At 40.5% G+C, this 15,765-nt stretch overlaps 1 protein-coding gene across 2 annotated transcripts in view; it reads left to right on the top strand.

Moving 5' to 3' along the window:
• The first annotated feature begins 853 nt into the window (after positions 1-853).
• The window catches only part of MFSD6 (major facilitator superfamily domain containing 6), a 51,055-nt gene continuing 36,143 nt past the window's right edge, over positions 854-15,765 (top strand). For both annotated transcript variants that reach the window (XM_077780229.1, XM_077780230.1), the window contains exon 1: positions 854-2,456. In XM_077780229.1, the coding sequence (XP_077636355.1) occupies positions 913-2,456 (1,544 nt within the window). In that variant the 5' untranslated portion in view covers positions 854-912. The remainder of the gene's footprint in view (positions 2,457-15,765) is intronic.

The following is a 15,765-nucleotide window of genomic DNA, read 5'->3' as shown; positions in this document are numbered from 1 at the left end:
TGTGGTTATTAGAGCATGCAGCTTAAAGCCATAATATTAGGGTTCAAGTCCTCACTCTGCCACTTATGAGTTGTTTAAGCTCACCATGCCTCATTTTTCTCATCTGCAACATGGAGAAGATAATAGGGATATTGTGATCAGTATGCATTAATACATTTAAAGATCTTTATGTGTTGCCTGGCATCGAGTAAGTGCTCACTCAATAATTGGCATCTGTTTTTTTTCTGACATTTTTTAAAACTACAATCCATAAATGCACACCTGGAGAAACATATGCAGTATACACCGTGTAAGGACGGTCTCCTTACCAGGATGCCTGTCATGGCTATAGTGACCAACTCCAGTTGCGAATGTGTATTTTGCTCCCTCATTCTCATCACGTTTGTGGTTGTGGTTAAAAACTTACTTACTTCTTCTTTCCTATAGAAAGTTAATGGTTGTAGCTCCCTTTATTTCCTAAAAATTCTACACCTCATAGTGCATTGGATTTGCCTGAAAAGTAAAACCAAGAAACTGTAAAGAGTATTTATTTTCAATTCTCTGTATTTGGCTTAGACATAATCCCTATCACTTGTACATTTTCACTACAAATCAATGAAAAGATTTGAGAATGAACTTGAGCCATAAACTTGCCATTAGAACATGTAATTAGTCAGTCAGTGGCCACAAAGAGTATTGACTTTTTGAAAGCTATTTTTCTTATTTAGTATTGTATGGCTGTAAATGATAAATGGGAGAATTCTCTCACAGTTACTATTTTTAGTTTGAAACTCCTCATTTCTTGCAAGATGAAGCTCTGTGTTTACATGTTATTGTCATACTAAGCCATCTTTTAAATTTTACTCTACAGATCAACAATAAAAATTTTGAAGGCCCTAAAACTTTAAAACTTTCTGATGGTGGTGAGAAGCCATGGCGGCAGATGATAAAGTTGCCATCTTAACGGATGATGAAGAGGAACAGAAGAGAAAATATGTGCTTGCTGATCCCTTTAATGGTATTTCCAGGGAACCAGAACCACCTTCAAATGAAACACCCACCTCCACAGAAACCTCTGCTCTTCCCGAGGAGGAAGTAGACTGGATAGAGAAACATTGTGTTAAAATAAACAATGATCTTCTGATATCCAAGGTCTTCTATTTTTTCTTTTACTCTGCATATGGCTCTCTTTACCCACTTCTGCCGGTGTATTATAAACAGCTGGGAATGTCACCAAGCCAGAGTGGATTGCTAGTAGGTATCCGGTACTTCATTGAATTCTGCAGTGCCCCGTTTTGGGGTGTAGTTGCAGATCGCTTTAGAAAAGGCAAAATTGTCCTCCTCTTTTCTCTTTTGTGTTGGGTTTTATTCAACCTGGGCATCGGATTCGTCAAACCCGCTACCTTGAGATGTGTACCAAAGATTCCCCCAACATCTCGTCCCACCAACTCAAGTCACCTGCTAACTATCCCGCCGACCAATTCTTCCATTACCACATCACCAAGAATGCGTGAGAAAAGGAGCCTACTCCCTTCCAATTGGCCAGTGATATTAGAAACAGGGCCCAATGTCACTGAAACTGTCATCTTTTCGACAGCCCCAAACAAGACCAGTGCACCCACTCCGCAACCTCAGACAGATGAAATTACTGACCATATTATGGACTTTACCTTGAATCCAAGCACAGCAACCTCTGCCTTCCTGGGAAATGTAACCAGAGAGACGACCACTGCTATTGTCACTACCACCAAATCTTTACCTTCTGATCTTTACCTTGTTTATGATCAGCAAGAGGTTGAGGCTATATTCTTGGTGATCCTGGTAGTCGTCATAATAGGAGAATTTTTCAGTGCCTCTTCTGTCACCATTGTGGACACTGTAACACTTCAGTATCTGGGAAAACACAGAGATCGCTATGGATTGCAGCGTATGTGGGGCTCCCTGGGCTGGGGCCTGGCGATGCTGTCTGTGGGCATTGGGATTGACTACACACACATAGAAGTGCTCATCGATGGAAAGGGGTGTAAACCCCCTGAGTATCGGAACTACCAGATCGTCTTTATTGTCTTTGGAGTTCTCATGACCATGGCTTTGATTGTCGCCACTCAGTTCCGCTTCCGCTATAACCATTTCAAAAACAATGAAAATAAAGGAAAAGAGGTGGAGATCCCTCAAGTGGAGAGGAACAGCTCTACAGAGTCCTCTGAGGAGACACCAACCACCATGAGCCACTCACAAGCCTTCAACTTTTGGGACTTAATCAGGCTGCTTTGCAGTGTGCAGTATGGCTCGGTATTGTTCGTGGCATGGTTTATGGGTTTTGGATATGGCTTTGTGTTCACCTTTCTCTACTGGCATTTGGAAGACTTGAATGGAACTACGACTCTCTTTGGGGTCTGTTCAGTCCTGAGTCATGTGTCTGAGCTGACAGCTTATTTTTTTAGTCACAAGCTCATTGAACTCATTGGCCATATCAGGTAAGAACATGCTTATTATTGCTGCCCCTCAGCAATTGAACCTCATCTTTTTTGTTCATAGCTCCTTTTAGCACATAGAAAGAAATTGTAATTTGTGTTGGGAGTAGGGCTGGAATGGGAATGGGCTTTCTGTTGCTCTTGCTCCTCAAAATAGAAACAAGAGGAAGGAAGTAATGAACCTACTTGGATTATCTAAAACAAACAAAAAATGCTGCTTCCTCTCTGTATGCTAGGAGGCCCTTGCAGTAAATGTTTTCAGGCATAGGAGCACCAGTGTAGTGAGCTAGATTATGCTGTGGACCTTGAAGAGTCCACTTGTCCCAGGCATTTGTGAAGAGAATAATGTGGATTAGGTTTTTTCAGCCTTCAGTTATTCTCAGCTACTTGTTATATGTGGTGTTTTATGTTGATGTCCAAATTATTTAATGAGGCCGTGATATGACCCGCCATAATCCCTAATCTATGATACTACATGGAGGAGATTCTTACATGATTTTTTTTTTCCTGATCATTACATTGGTCTCTGCATTTTTGTCTGCCATGAAGACATGGGACAGTTAAAAATCTGTCTTTCACCTAAATTTCCCATGTAATCTTTTTAGCCAAAAAAATCTATAAATGCTTCCTGTTTTCTTGTGTAATGTTCCTCACCATTAATGTTTGTCTGAAGTTGACTGAACAGTGCCTCGCTCTTTATAAATCTTTCTTCTCTTTTGTTGGTCTAAAATGTACAGCTGGCTACACTTAAGACTTCTTACCTCATAGAAAAGTGTGGCATGTCTGTCCCTAAAATTTAAAGTTGCTATAACTGAAAGAGAGCAACTGTGTGTGTATATGTGTGTGTGTATCGTTAAATCTGTTTCCATGAGAAATTAAGAGAGAAATAGGCACTGACAAGATTTGAGAAACAGTGACCTTTTTTCCTTTCTCTTCTCTTAACTGAAGGTTTTAATAATTAATAACTTAAGTAATTTGATTTAGTTTAAAGTTTCAACCTAGAGTCATTTTTCCCCCAAACAATTGTGAATATTTTTTTCTCGTTTGGTTGGTTTTGCTTTGGGAGGCTGTGTCCTACTGCTTTTGTTTCTCAAATCTTTGACCCCTTTGTTGTCACTAAACAAAGCCAAGCATTGTATAGGTGGTTCCCAGACCCATTGGGTCCCCAAGGCATATTTGGTGGGTCCAGTTTGAAAAGAGTCTTATAATATTAAGGCCTTGGAATGTCCTTTAACTTTGTCCAGGTCATGTTTACATTCTCTGAGCTGTGGATTGACCATGATGCATGAGACATTTCTCTTCAGCCTGTCATTTGGGCGAGGCCACCCGGGCTTCCCTTATCCCTTCTGGCCTCACGGCTGGCGGGGCAGGTGAAATATCAAAAAAGAAAGAAAGAGAGAGAGGGAGAGATAGAGAGAAAGAGAGAGAAAGAAAGAGAGAGAGAGAGAGAGAGAGAGAGGTAGGGAAGGAAGGGGAGGGAGGGAGGGAGGAAGGAAGGAAGGAAGGAAGGAAGGAAGGAAATCGCAGTCATTTATTCCCAGAAAGACACTCAGGTCTTATGAGTGATTGGCATTCCGAGATGTCATGGTTTAATCAGTCAATTAATATAACTATTGAATGTTAGTTTGAATAATTGAATATTGACTCAGTACAGAGTATGAGTGTGCATTATATTTTCAAAGAAATTGCTAGTCTCTTCTCACAAGCTAAGAAAAGTTTCTTTTCTGTCTCTGCCTTTTGTCTAAGGTGTATATATTCATGATAAAATCGTAGAAGATTTACTACTAATTTTGGTAATTACATGAAGCTTACCCTTGTAGTTACTGAGCATTTTTTGTTGTTTCTTTTTTTCCTAAGCATTATTTGTTACTCATTACTTGAAAACCTATAGCTCAGTTAACCTTAATTTTCTGGTTTTTATGTACAGAAAATATCTTCCTCTTCTTATTTAATGGTGTGATGGAAGAAAAAGGCTCTTGTGGTCACACTGCTGCCCCCAAGAGTCTATTGGGATTCCATTCATTAATTTGTGGTCATTTGCCTCTTTTGGGTTTTAATTCTGTCCGTTAAATGTATTGTCCTAACTGCTTATGTAAGATCCAAATAGCTACAGGAAGATTGTGCTCACTATTCAAGTAGAACAGATATGTTTCTTTTATTGAGAATTTGGGGAGCCCAGTCAGGTGGTGTTGGGTAAGATTTGGGGGGTTGAAAGTGTACTGATGACAATTGTAAACTCTTCACTGGAATTCTATTCACTCAATAGTTGACAAAGAGATTATGTTTCTATGAGTTGATGATTTTTTATGTTTTCTTATAGGATCATAAGGAGGGATCTGTCTGTGGCTTTTATGTATGCATGTGTATTTTTTCAATACTCTGTGACTATCTTACTGTTTGTTTTTAGGAGTCTGCACTACCATAAAGATTGTAAATATCTTAATGTAGCACAAAGTGAGTTTTCCACAACTTTTTAATATAGATTCATAATGAAGAAAAACTCATACCAGAAAACAATGTTTTAAGATAGCATGTCCAGGGGCACCTGGGTGGCTCAGTTGGTTAAGTTTTCGACTTCTGCTCAGGTCATGATCTCACAGTTTATGAGTTCAATCCCTGCATTGGGCCCTGTGTGGACAGCTCAGAGCCTAGAGCCTACTTCAGATTCTGTGTTTCCTCTCTTTCTATCCCTTCCCTGCTCTCACTCTGTGTGTGTGTCTCTCTCAAAAATAAACATTAAAAGAAAAACATTTAAAATAATAGTAAAATAGCATGTCCATTTTGGAAGTACTTAGTAATTTAACAGTTACACAGTTTGGGCCCAATTTTTCAGGTGATAAACGATCAGTCTAACCACACACACACACACACACACGCACACACACACTCGTGATTTCTGGTTTTGATCTTGGATTTTGTTCTTCGCTGGAAAGTAGCTTTCTCAGGCAGATAGGTTGATGCTTATTCTTTCCACTAAAAAAGGTAAATTTCTTTTGATGTGAAATCACACAACTTTGGAATTTACAGCAAGTATATTTCTAGGCTAATTTATGTAAAGGTGCTAAGAGATTTCTTTAACTAGAAGTACAAATTTATCTTAAGGATGTATTTATGCTGCTGAATGTTTTAACAGCTGTGGGTAGAGTTGTGCTCAAAATACATTGTAGTTAATCATTTGTAAATTTGTAAATCATTACTATCCAATATTAGGCCGGCACCTATGTTATTTGATTTAAATTTATTTAAATTTTAAGGGACACAAAAATCTACTCAATCAGCTCTGACTTTGCCTTAAAATTTTTGCACTCAAGGTCAGTTTTGCCATGCAAATGTCATCTGGATGGGGTTATAGATTAACCATGCTTAGCCATTAATTACTATGTAATAGTAGCTAAGTATCCCAATGAGCTAGCCAGTCAGCTTGGGAAAGAAGCAAATACATGATGCAAACAGCAAGAGGAAGAAAGCTCCGGTTTTCCTGGTGCAGGATGACCAAGAACAAGATGATAGGCTACCAGCTGAGGACACTTGGGGCATAGGACGTGAAATTTTGTCACTGGAGGAACAGCAGTCAGCATTATAAGAAGGAGGAAAAGGAAACACTGCTGTCGGGGTGCTCAGGGAAGGCTTCACAGAGGAAGCGGAATGTGAGCCTGCCACTGAAGGATTTAGAGAAGACCCTGTTTAGTTACTTATGTTTTGCTGCCTCTCCTCTCTGTTCTTACCACTGTATTAGCTGAGTCTAGATCTGCTGGCTGTCAGATCCTACTCTCACCCTCCATGGCAGGGTGCTGACTTCTGCAGGCTGCTTCTCCTGGCTTCTGCCTGGGTTCAGCCCATCCGGCCGTTCTCACCCAGTAGACGCAGGAGGAACGCTTTCAGGACTCCTGGTGCTCAGGCTGCGCTCGGACCTGCTGCTTACGGCTCCCTAGGGTGAACTCGGGCATTCACGGTTTTTCAGGTTCCCCGGTTGATTCACCTTGTGACCAAGGTGAACAAATATGCTCAGCCACGGTGGCTCTCTCTGCGCAGCCCTCTCCTCTCCAGTCTCTACCCTGCCCCCCAGACTCTCAGTCTGTCTCCTCAGCTCTGGAGACCCCTGCACCCTGTCCAGCAGCGTCCCTTAGAGCTGCTGTACCTCGCTGTGGCCCCCCACCGTGGGTGGACCTGGACCCTGCTAACATGCCCATTCCTGTCGGGCTTCCACCCTGCGCCTGCCAGAGGCTGCCTGAGCGCCCTCACCAGACTGGGCTTCTTCTCAAGGCGTCCTCGCAGTTCTTGGTGAAAATGCAAAAAGAGTGTGGACCTTAAGCAACTTTTTTTCTCTCTTCTCATTTTTTTAAATGTTTATATGTTTTTGAGAAAGAGAAAGAGAGAGAGACCGAGAGACCAACCCCTGGGGGAGGGGTGGAGAGAGAGGGAGACAGAGAATCTATAGCAGGCTCCCGAATGTCAGTGCAGCGCCAGACGTGGAGCTCAAGCCCAGCCGCCCAGGGGCCCCTGTCTTCTCATTTTTAAAAGGAGACTTAATGTTCACAGTAAATTTGTAGTTATGTAGTACATTCTCACAGGAGCAAGTATGTCTCTTACTTAAAGACCAAAATCCTGCATATTTGTTCAACTTAGTAGAACAGCTATTTAGGCTTAGAGAATTGCAGGTTCTTGGGATATAGGCCTAGCACAGAAAGGATTGGGCTATTCGAGGCCAGGTGGGTGCTGGGATTAGGAACGCAAACTTTATCCTGGAGGCAATAGGGAGCCACTGCACTGTTCAGAGCAGGTGAGGGTCATAGATTCTTATTTACTTGGAAAAAGGTAGGTAACTTTGAAGCAAGTCACCTACTGAGAGGGTTCTTAAAATAGTCCAAGGGAGAGATGAAAACAGGGAGAAATGATACAGGCCTGAACTACAGTAGCACCAACAGAAATTGAGCCTTGGAAGGGAAGGATTGGGAGGTAAAATTAACCTAATGGTTTGGATGTGGGAAATAAGGTAGAGTTCCCCATGTTTCCAGTTTGGATATTCAGTGTCCAGTTTAGTGGTTCCACTAAAAATCCAGTAGCAAATTCAAGAAGGAGATGCAGATTTGGGGGAATGCGATCTGAGTTCATAATGTCTAACAGAGTTGACTATTACAAGCCTGAAGCTTAAGCTGCACCTCCAAGTTTAGGACTGGGGATATCGATTTGGGACAGTTAAAACACAGATAAGATCAGCAAGGAAATTTTGTGGTCAAAGAAGAGAAATGGGCTGAGGAAAATCAATTACGGTAGTCTCCAAGGTTTTATTCCAAGTTTCTGATCTTCTTGAAATGTTAGTCTATGCCCTGTGGCTTAAAGGATGTATTCTCATGCTGAAGAGTATTTGTGTTGGGGGGAGTGTGTGGTATGGTATGTACTGTAACCTTTTTCCATCTGCCTTAGGAGGAAATGACCTTCTGAGCTCCTCTCCCATGCCATCGCTTGAACCAGGTGCCCTCTATGAGTATTTATAAGTGGACCTAAGACATAAACAAGGGAGAGAGAAAAATAAAGGGAGAAGGAATGTAAGGAGCAGAAACAGAAGGAAAGAAAAGTAGAGAAACAAAATCCTGTTCTCCTGAGGGGAGGGGATGGTTTCTTCTTGTCCTTATTCATGAGAGGCACTGCTGCAGAGTGGTCACAAACACAGGCTTAGAGGCCGGCTGCCTGGTTTCAGAGCCTGGCCTCGCCTTTTGGAACTGTGTGGCCATGGACCAGTTACGTAAGTTTTTGCATCTCTGTTTTGTCATCTGTAAATAGGGATAGTTTTAGTACCTACATCTTAATTGTTGTTTTCATTTCTTCTAATTAAGACTAATGAGATAAAATATGGGAAGTGCTTAGCACAGCGACTGGCACATATTAGGAGTTCAGTTGATTTTTAAAAATTATTGGTCAATCTTCAGCTATATCATTTTGCTTATACAAGAGCCATGAGTATGACAAAAACACAGGGACTTAGCACCATAAGTATACAGATCATTAAGCCTGCACACTTAAAATGTGGTTTTCAGCATTTTCAAAATTAATGTTCTTTTCAAAAACATTTTGATCAAACTGAGTTTTACTCCTCCCCCCCCATTTTATGACTGTAGATTGTTTATATACTCCCTGGTGCCATTTTTTAGAGTTTGGTGAGTATAAGCTACCATTTTTGTAATACCTGACGTACAGAATGATTATAATTGTAGCTATCATTATTTATATGTGATAGGTTTCTATTTTTTCTGTTCCTTTCCCACTTTATCTTCAAAGGTATTGATATCCATTTTTAAAGGAAAAGCCTTTTAGAGCTATTACAAGCAAGTATAGATTCTCCTTATTAGAAAGCTGTGAGCTATAGAATCTCAAAAGTAGAAGAACTTATGATCAAGAGTTGAAAGGGAGTAATTTGCTTTTTATAGTCCCTTGAAAAGAACAACTCTGCAAAGAAATATATTATAGCTACCAGGCTGACTTGTTAATAACAGCATTACTGATAATCGAGCCATTCATAGTTCAGAACAAAAGGCCATTATGGCAAGGTAGTATAAGTGAATCCAGGGCTTTTATTTATTGGTGTCATATTTAGTTTGTTTTCTCTTCTACCTTTGGGACACTGGGTTGACCGAGGCACTCACTGAGTTAAAGAGAACAGAACTCACTCCCTATGAGCTGTAACTTGTGGTTGTGGACAGCTTCCCCCCCCCCATATCTCACAGGCTGAGGTGATGTTCGTCAGGTTGTGCGCCAGCAAGAGTAAACACCGCTCCTGCAAATTCATTACCTAGACCACACTGTGGGGACAGTTCTGTGGTCCCTGGGGTACTCAAGTTAGACATTTTCTGTGGAGTGAAAATTGCATTTTAAGGCATATCCTTATCTGGAAAAACTTAAATACACATAGAAAGACATGTACATGGACGCTTACTTGCTTATGCAGCTTTCTAACAGTGGAAAGGAGAAATAGTCTAAATATCTATCAACTGGAGAATAAATATGTTCAATATGGTATAGTCATAAGATGGAAGACTATGTAAAAGGTAAAAGCAATGGACTAGATCAATATGTCAACATGGAAAGCTTTCAAAAATATGTTGAATGAGGGGCGCCTGGGTGGCTTAGTCGGTTAAGCGTCCGACTTTCGCTTAGGTCATGATCTCGCGGTTCGTGGGTTTGAGCCCCGCGTCGGGCTCTGTGCTGACTGCCAGCTCAGAGCCTGGAGCCTGTTTCAGTCTGTGACTCCCTCTCTCTCTGACCCTCCCCTGCTCACGCTGTCTCTCTCTCTCTCCTAGAAATAAATAAAAACATTTAAAAAATTTTAAAAAAATATGTTGAATGAGGGGGGTATGCCTGGATGGCTCAGTTGGTTAAGTGTCCAGTTTCAGCTCAGGTCATGTCACAGTTCATGAGTGTAAGCCCTACATCGGGCTCTGTGCTGACAACTTAGAGCCTGGAGCCTGCTTCGGATTCTGTGTCTCCCTTGCTCTCTGCCCCTCCCCCACTCTCTCTTTTTCTCTCTCAAAAATAAACAAACATTAAAAAAATCTTTAAAAGACTATATTGAATGGGGGAAGGAAGCAAGTTTCAGAATCATACATAATTTGGTACATTTATGCATATCTTAACAGTGCATTTTAAAGCTACCGTATTTTAAGGGCACCTGAGTGGCTCAGTCGGTTAAGCTCTGACTTTGGCTCAGGTCATGACGTCCCCATTTGTGAGTGTGAGCCCTGCGTGGGGCTCTGTGCTGACAGCTCGGAGCCTGAAGCCTGCTTCAGATTCTGTGTCTCCCTCTCTTTCTGCCCCTCCCCCACTCAGACGCTGTCTCTCTCTCTCTCCTTCAAAAAAAATAAACATTAAAAATATTAAAAAAGTAAAAGGTACACATACTTTTATGCGTACATCTATATCAAAAGACATTTAAATTTGGAGAGGAAAAATACATTTCAAATTCCTAGTAGCCCTAGACAGGATGTAGAAAGGAGGCAACTGGGATAGGGAATAAAGGGGACATGAAGAACCTCCACTTTATCTGTAATATTTAATTTTTTAAGGAAATACGGAAAAAGTTCATAATTTCTCCATACTTGTTGTTGGATATGCACCTTTCTGATTTTTTTCTGGATTTTCAGTTGGAAAATAGCCAAAAGCTTGTCTACTTACAGTGAATCAGTGTGATTATACTTGTATAGAATTGTGTGTGTTTGTAGTTGTATATATTTTATAGAGACCTATTATATACCAATATGTCAAACATTGAGGATTTGTGCCCCTGATATGTGCACTCCCCATGTATACACCCCTAACTAAGTAGCATAAATATAAATGACTAAAAGTCTATTTTATATAAGTATCATGGCCTCAGGTCTTTAAAATGAGGTCAGATGCAAATTTCTACTGTCTTATTGGGAATTAATGTCAAACTGCCCAACAACCCTGATTTGGGTAGCGAGTATATTTTTTTATATATAAAAAGAAATTAAGGTACCGAAAAGCCAAGTGAAATGCCAAAGACCATAAAGTTTATTACAAGCAATAAGCCCAAGTATGAGTGTTTGTACCAGCTGCTTAATTATCTTGAGTCATACAATGTCAATTTACTGCCTTTTTTGTGTGTGCAGTCAAAAACCTAAGTAATCTGGCTAATTATATTTCTACTTCTCCATAGAAATATTTACCAGACTGCAATTATATAATTTTATGTAGGATACTTTGAAGAGTGGATAAGAAAAGAAATTTTCTTAGAAGTTTACTACGTAGCATACCTCTCCAAAGCCTTTCCAACTAGAAGGAAGAATACTGCCCTGTTTTTATTGCTGAAGTAGTAAGCATCTTTTCTTCACCTTTTCTCTGCCTGAAAACAGTATCTCTGAATAGTAATCTATAAGCAGACAAACTTGTTAGCTTTTCCTGAAAAAGATAACCCATGGATTGAAGCATAGACATTATCAAAAAGAGTAAATGTTATTTGTCTAGGTACTGTATCTTTGAACCATGCAGCTGTGCTTTGGAGTTGACCGCTGAGTACCATGAGGAATCCTCATGGATGGAGTGTTGGCAGTAGTCCTTGGCTGTGACTGAAGAATGTTGGCCAGACATTACATTCCATTTAGAAGAATGAGAAAGAGAAGAGAGCAAATTAGTCTAGCCTTGACTTCAGTCACCTTCTCAAGCCCTAGTAGGAATTGTGCGGTAATCTGGTAGCTATTCTGTTTCCTATTGTTCTTCTTTTTGCCCATCTACCTATAGGATATGTGTGTGTGTGTGTGTGTGTGTGTGTGTGTGTGTGTGTGTGTGTGTGTACGAATTTTCACAGGTCCATTTGACCTAGTTTCAGATCCCACACTTACTGTATGTCTGACCTTGGTTAAGCAGCAGTTTAGCTTTGTTAAGCCTTCCGGGTTCCTCATTTATAAAATGGGCTTAATAATTGTACTTAACTTCATAGCATTGTTATTAAGATTAAATGGGATAATGGATAGCAATACTAAGTGCTCAACTGTAAACAGTAGGTAGTATTATTACTCTTATTATTAATCAACTCCTTTAACAAGTATTTATTAAGCACATACTAGATGACACTTTTCTAGACCCTGGGGATATATCAAGTGTGTAGTAAGATAAGCACAGGCTCCTCATGGAACTAACGTACTGTTGGGGTAGACAATAAGCAGTAGACAGATTATTTCTGAGGATAATGAGTAATATATAGCAAAAATAACATGGAAGAGGGTTCACAGAGTGACTGAGGAGAGGAGACTGTTTTAGCTTGGGTAGACTGGGAGGCTCTCTCTGATGTGACATTTGAACAGCGTCCTGAATAGAAGCCACCCAGTGAAGATTTGGGGCACAGAGGAAACCACAGGGGTGAATGGCCTAAGGCCAGAGTGAGGACTAATGATAAGTCGGCAAGGTGGGCAGGGAACCTGCGGGGCCTTGAGGATCACATTAAGGGATAGCATGTGACACATCTAAGAGAAGTGGGAGCCATTGGTGAGTTAGAGCAATGGGTACTCTGAACAGATTTCTGCTTTGTGTTTTATAAAAATATCTACATGGGTGGTAAATTTATCATCATTATTTTACCTTGTTCTACTTTAGAAGAGTCCCAATTTACTTCATTCTCTGAGTTACAGAGAAATTATAAGTTGTTTTCTTTTTGAGTCATAAACTGGTAATTCATGTACTACCTTTGTTAATTTAATGCCTTCCACCAAACTAGATGAAGGTTTGGGGGGTTTTGTGGGTTTTTCTTTTTTTTTTTTTTTTAGCAACTTCACAATTCAGAATAGCCATGCAATCTAGACGGTAAACAAAAAATATACATTAAAAATTTAAAAATCTCTAACTTAACAAAAAATATAATTATAGGGTGATACTACAAAAATAATAATAGCTAGTATGTTACCATTTGAGTGCTTATTATAGAAAAGTGCTTACAAAGGCTTGTGCTAAATACTTTACTGCCAGGCCCTCGTTTAATCCTTTTAATGGCCTTGTGAATTAAGCATTGGTGTGTCTATTTCAAAGAGGAAAGATTCAGAGTGGTTAAATAAGTTGCCCATGGTGACACAGCTAGTAAACAGCAGAGGTAAGATTCAAACCCAAGCCATTCAGACTCCAAAGCTAATGATCTCAGCTGCTTTATAGATTCATGGGCACAGACTTAGAGTGGCCAGTATTTTGTCCCTTTATGCAACCCAGTCTGACTTCTCAGTCTTCCTCTTTTCTGTTCTGAATGACCAGTATGAGTACAACTTTTTTACCTGTTTCAAGTACCTTCCTTTATCTTCCTGGTAAGACCTCCATTCCTCTAAAATGCCCCATTCTCTCAAATTATTCCTTTCACCCTTCATGAAATTCACATTTCTCCAGATTAGCTGCCTTTCTGTAGCGTGAAGAAGAGAGTAATACAAAACACGCTGAAAATAAGTGACAAAAACTGTTTCTCATGATGACTGTGTATCATATAGAGTTAATTCACAATTAAATGTTTGTTCACTCAATGTTTTTTAGAAGTCTTTATTAAAGACCAGGTTCCATTCTGGGATTACAGTGTTGAGCAAGATAGACAAGGCACCTCTCTTATGGGGGTTCACATGGCATGGAAGACCACATAACAAACAAAAATGTTGGGTGCTACAGAAATGTTAACTTAGGCACCTAAGACATTGGGAGTGGGAAAAGAGTAAAGCAAATAAAACTGAGAGTTTTTTTGGGAAGGACTTACTGTATATGGAGCAAGGGATAAGTTATTTTATGAGCTAGATACCAGATAGGTGATGGTGTCCCCACCAAGGAAGGGAGCCCAGGGAGGGGGACAGAGGATACTGGCGTGTAGACATTGTGGGAATCCTCTGAGACTGTGGAGATGCCCACTGGGAAGTTGTATTTGTAAGCCCAGCTCTTGGAAGAGAAGAGGAGGCTGGAGATGTCTTTTGGGGAACACTGACATGTACGTAGGACAGCTAGCTCCACCCCGTGATTTGAAGTTCTCTGTAACCATCTTCCTTCTCTACTTCCCACCCTTCCCTTCAGCTAGTAAATCTATTTTGGGAAACTAGTTACCCCAAACAAGGTACATACTACTATCAGTATTACTTCTGGAAGCAGTAGCTGCCATAGAGCAGGACTGTTGAAAAGAGACAAGATCAGTACTTCTAATGTGGGGATGAAAATTATATCCTAAAGTCAGACCCTGAGGTCTTGATGATGATTTCTCTAATGTTCTCTTGATGTTATTCACTCATAACTCAAGGCCTTCATCCTAGAGTGAGTCTCTCTTCACCCTTAGGAATGGTGACCCCTGCATTTCCATGAGACTGGAGAAACGCAGTACTGGAGGGAATATGATGCCCCAAATAGCCTAATGGCTTAGGTGTGATTTTCTGTGCTGAGGGCTTATTTGATAAGTGCAGTATAAACAAAGTAAACAAATCAATTAACTATTTTTTAATACACATGCCTGAATGTAAAATTATTTTTTATTGTCTTACCTGAGGAATGCTACCAGTAGCTGGAATATACTTTATTCTACAGACTCTTGTATCTTTTAGAGGGAACCATTTTATTCTGTTTCCTATTAGGCTACATCAGAAAATCATTATTTCCATGTCTAATTTCTAAATCATCAATAAAAATAAATGGAAATAATATTATTGTAGGTTTTATGACTTATACAGTTTTAATAAATATCTTTATTGTTAAAATCACTTTACAAAACAGTGAAGTTTTGTTATATTCATTTTATAATGGCTTGATGAGAGCCGGATAACCTCCACTGGTGGAAAGACCATGTTGACTCCCTGGGGGCCTGGGGTGGAGCACCTGAGAACCTGCAGCCATGGTGCATGGAGCCCCAGGTTAGGTTCCTAATTGTGTCAGAGAGCATGGGTATTAAGAACAGAGAAGCCTGTTTCTGTGGATCGAATTGTGACCCCTGAAATCCATGTGTTGAAGCCCTAACCCCAAGTGTGATGGTACTTGGAGATGGGGCTGTTGGGAGGTAACTGAGGTTTTATGAAATCATGAGCGTGGGGCCTTCATGATGGGATTAGTGCCCTTATAAGAAGAGACACCAGAGAGCTTGCTCTGGCTCTTTCTCTCAGCCATGGCAGGACACAGTGAGAAGGTGGCCATCTGCAAGCCAGGAAGAGAGTCCTCAGCAGAATCCGACAGTGCTGACTCTGTTCTCAGACTTCCAGGTTCCAGAACTGTTAGAAAATAAACTTCTTTTGTTTAAGCCACCCATTCTGTAGTATTTTGTTATGGTAGACTGAGGTGACTAAGAATTATGTCCTAACAGATCAAGCAAGGAGAGCCTGAGTTGCGGGCGTGGGGGAAGAGGAGGGGACTCCCAAAGATTCTGTCAGAGGACACTGGAGTAGGAGGGACATGTGGTTTAACATTGGGATGACTGTGGGAGTGAGTCAGGCAGTAGTAAACTTCTTTTTCTGCACGTGTACTCCATTCTTGGTGGCATGTTCATTGGTTGGATGGGCAGATCCACCATACATGCCTAGGAGGAACAGATTTGCTGTGATTGCCCATGGGCTAGCCTTCTGAATGGTGGGGTGGGGACTCAGGTCTCTGGCTGGTAGATCCCACACTCTTTTCAGTGTGTCAGATAATAATGTTGGCATCCATCAAAGTAGATGAAGACTAGTTACTCTTAATCAAGTTCCTCTTAATTATGAATAGTCTTTCATTACTACTAAGTTATTACTATTAATTTATTCTTGGTTCTATCAGTAAGGTTTTGTTAGAAATCGAGTATGTTTCAAATGCAGGTAGAATGTCACAGCAGATT

The sequence above is a fragment of the Crocuta crocuta genome, unplaced genomic scaffold (assembly GCF_008692635.1).
Source record: "Crocuta crocuta isolate KB4526 unplaced genomic scaffold, BGI_CrCroc_1.0 scaffold38, whole genome shotgun sequence".
Taxonomy (NCBI): Eukaryota; Metazoa; Chordata; class Mammalia; order Carnivora; family Hyaenidae; genus Crocuta; species Crocuta crocuta.
The sequence above is the reverse complement of the archived record's forward strand: the minus strand, read 5'-3'. Positions and strand labels throughout refer to the sequence as shown.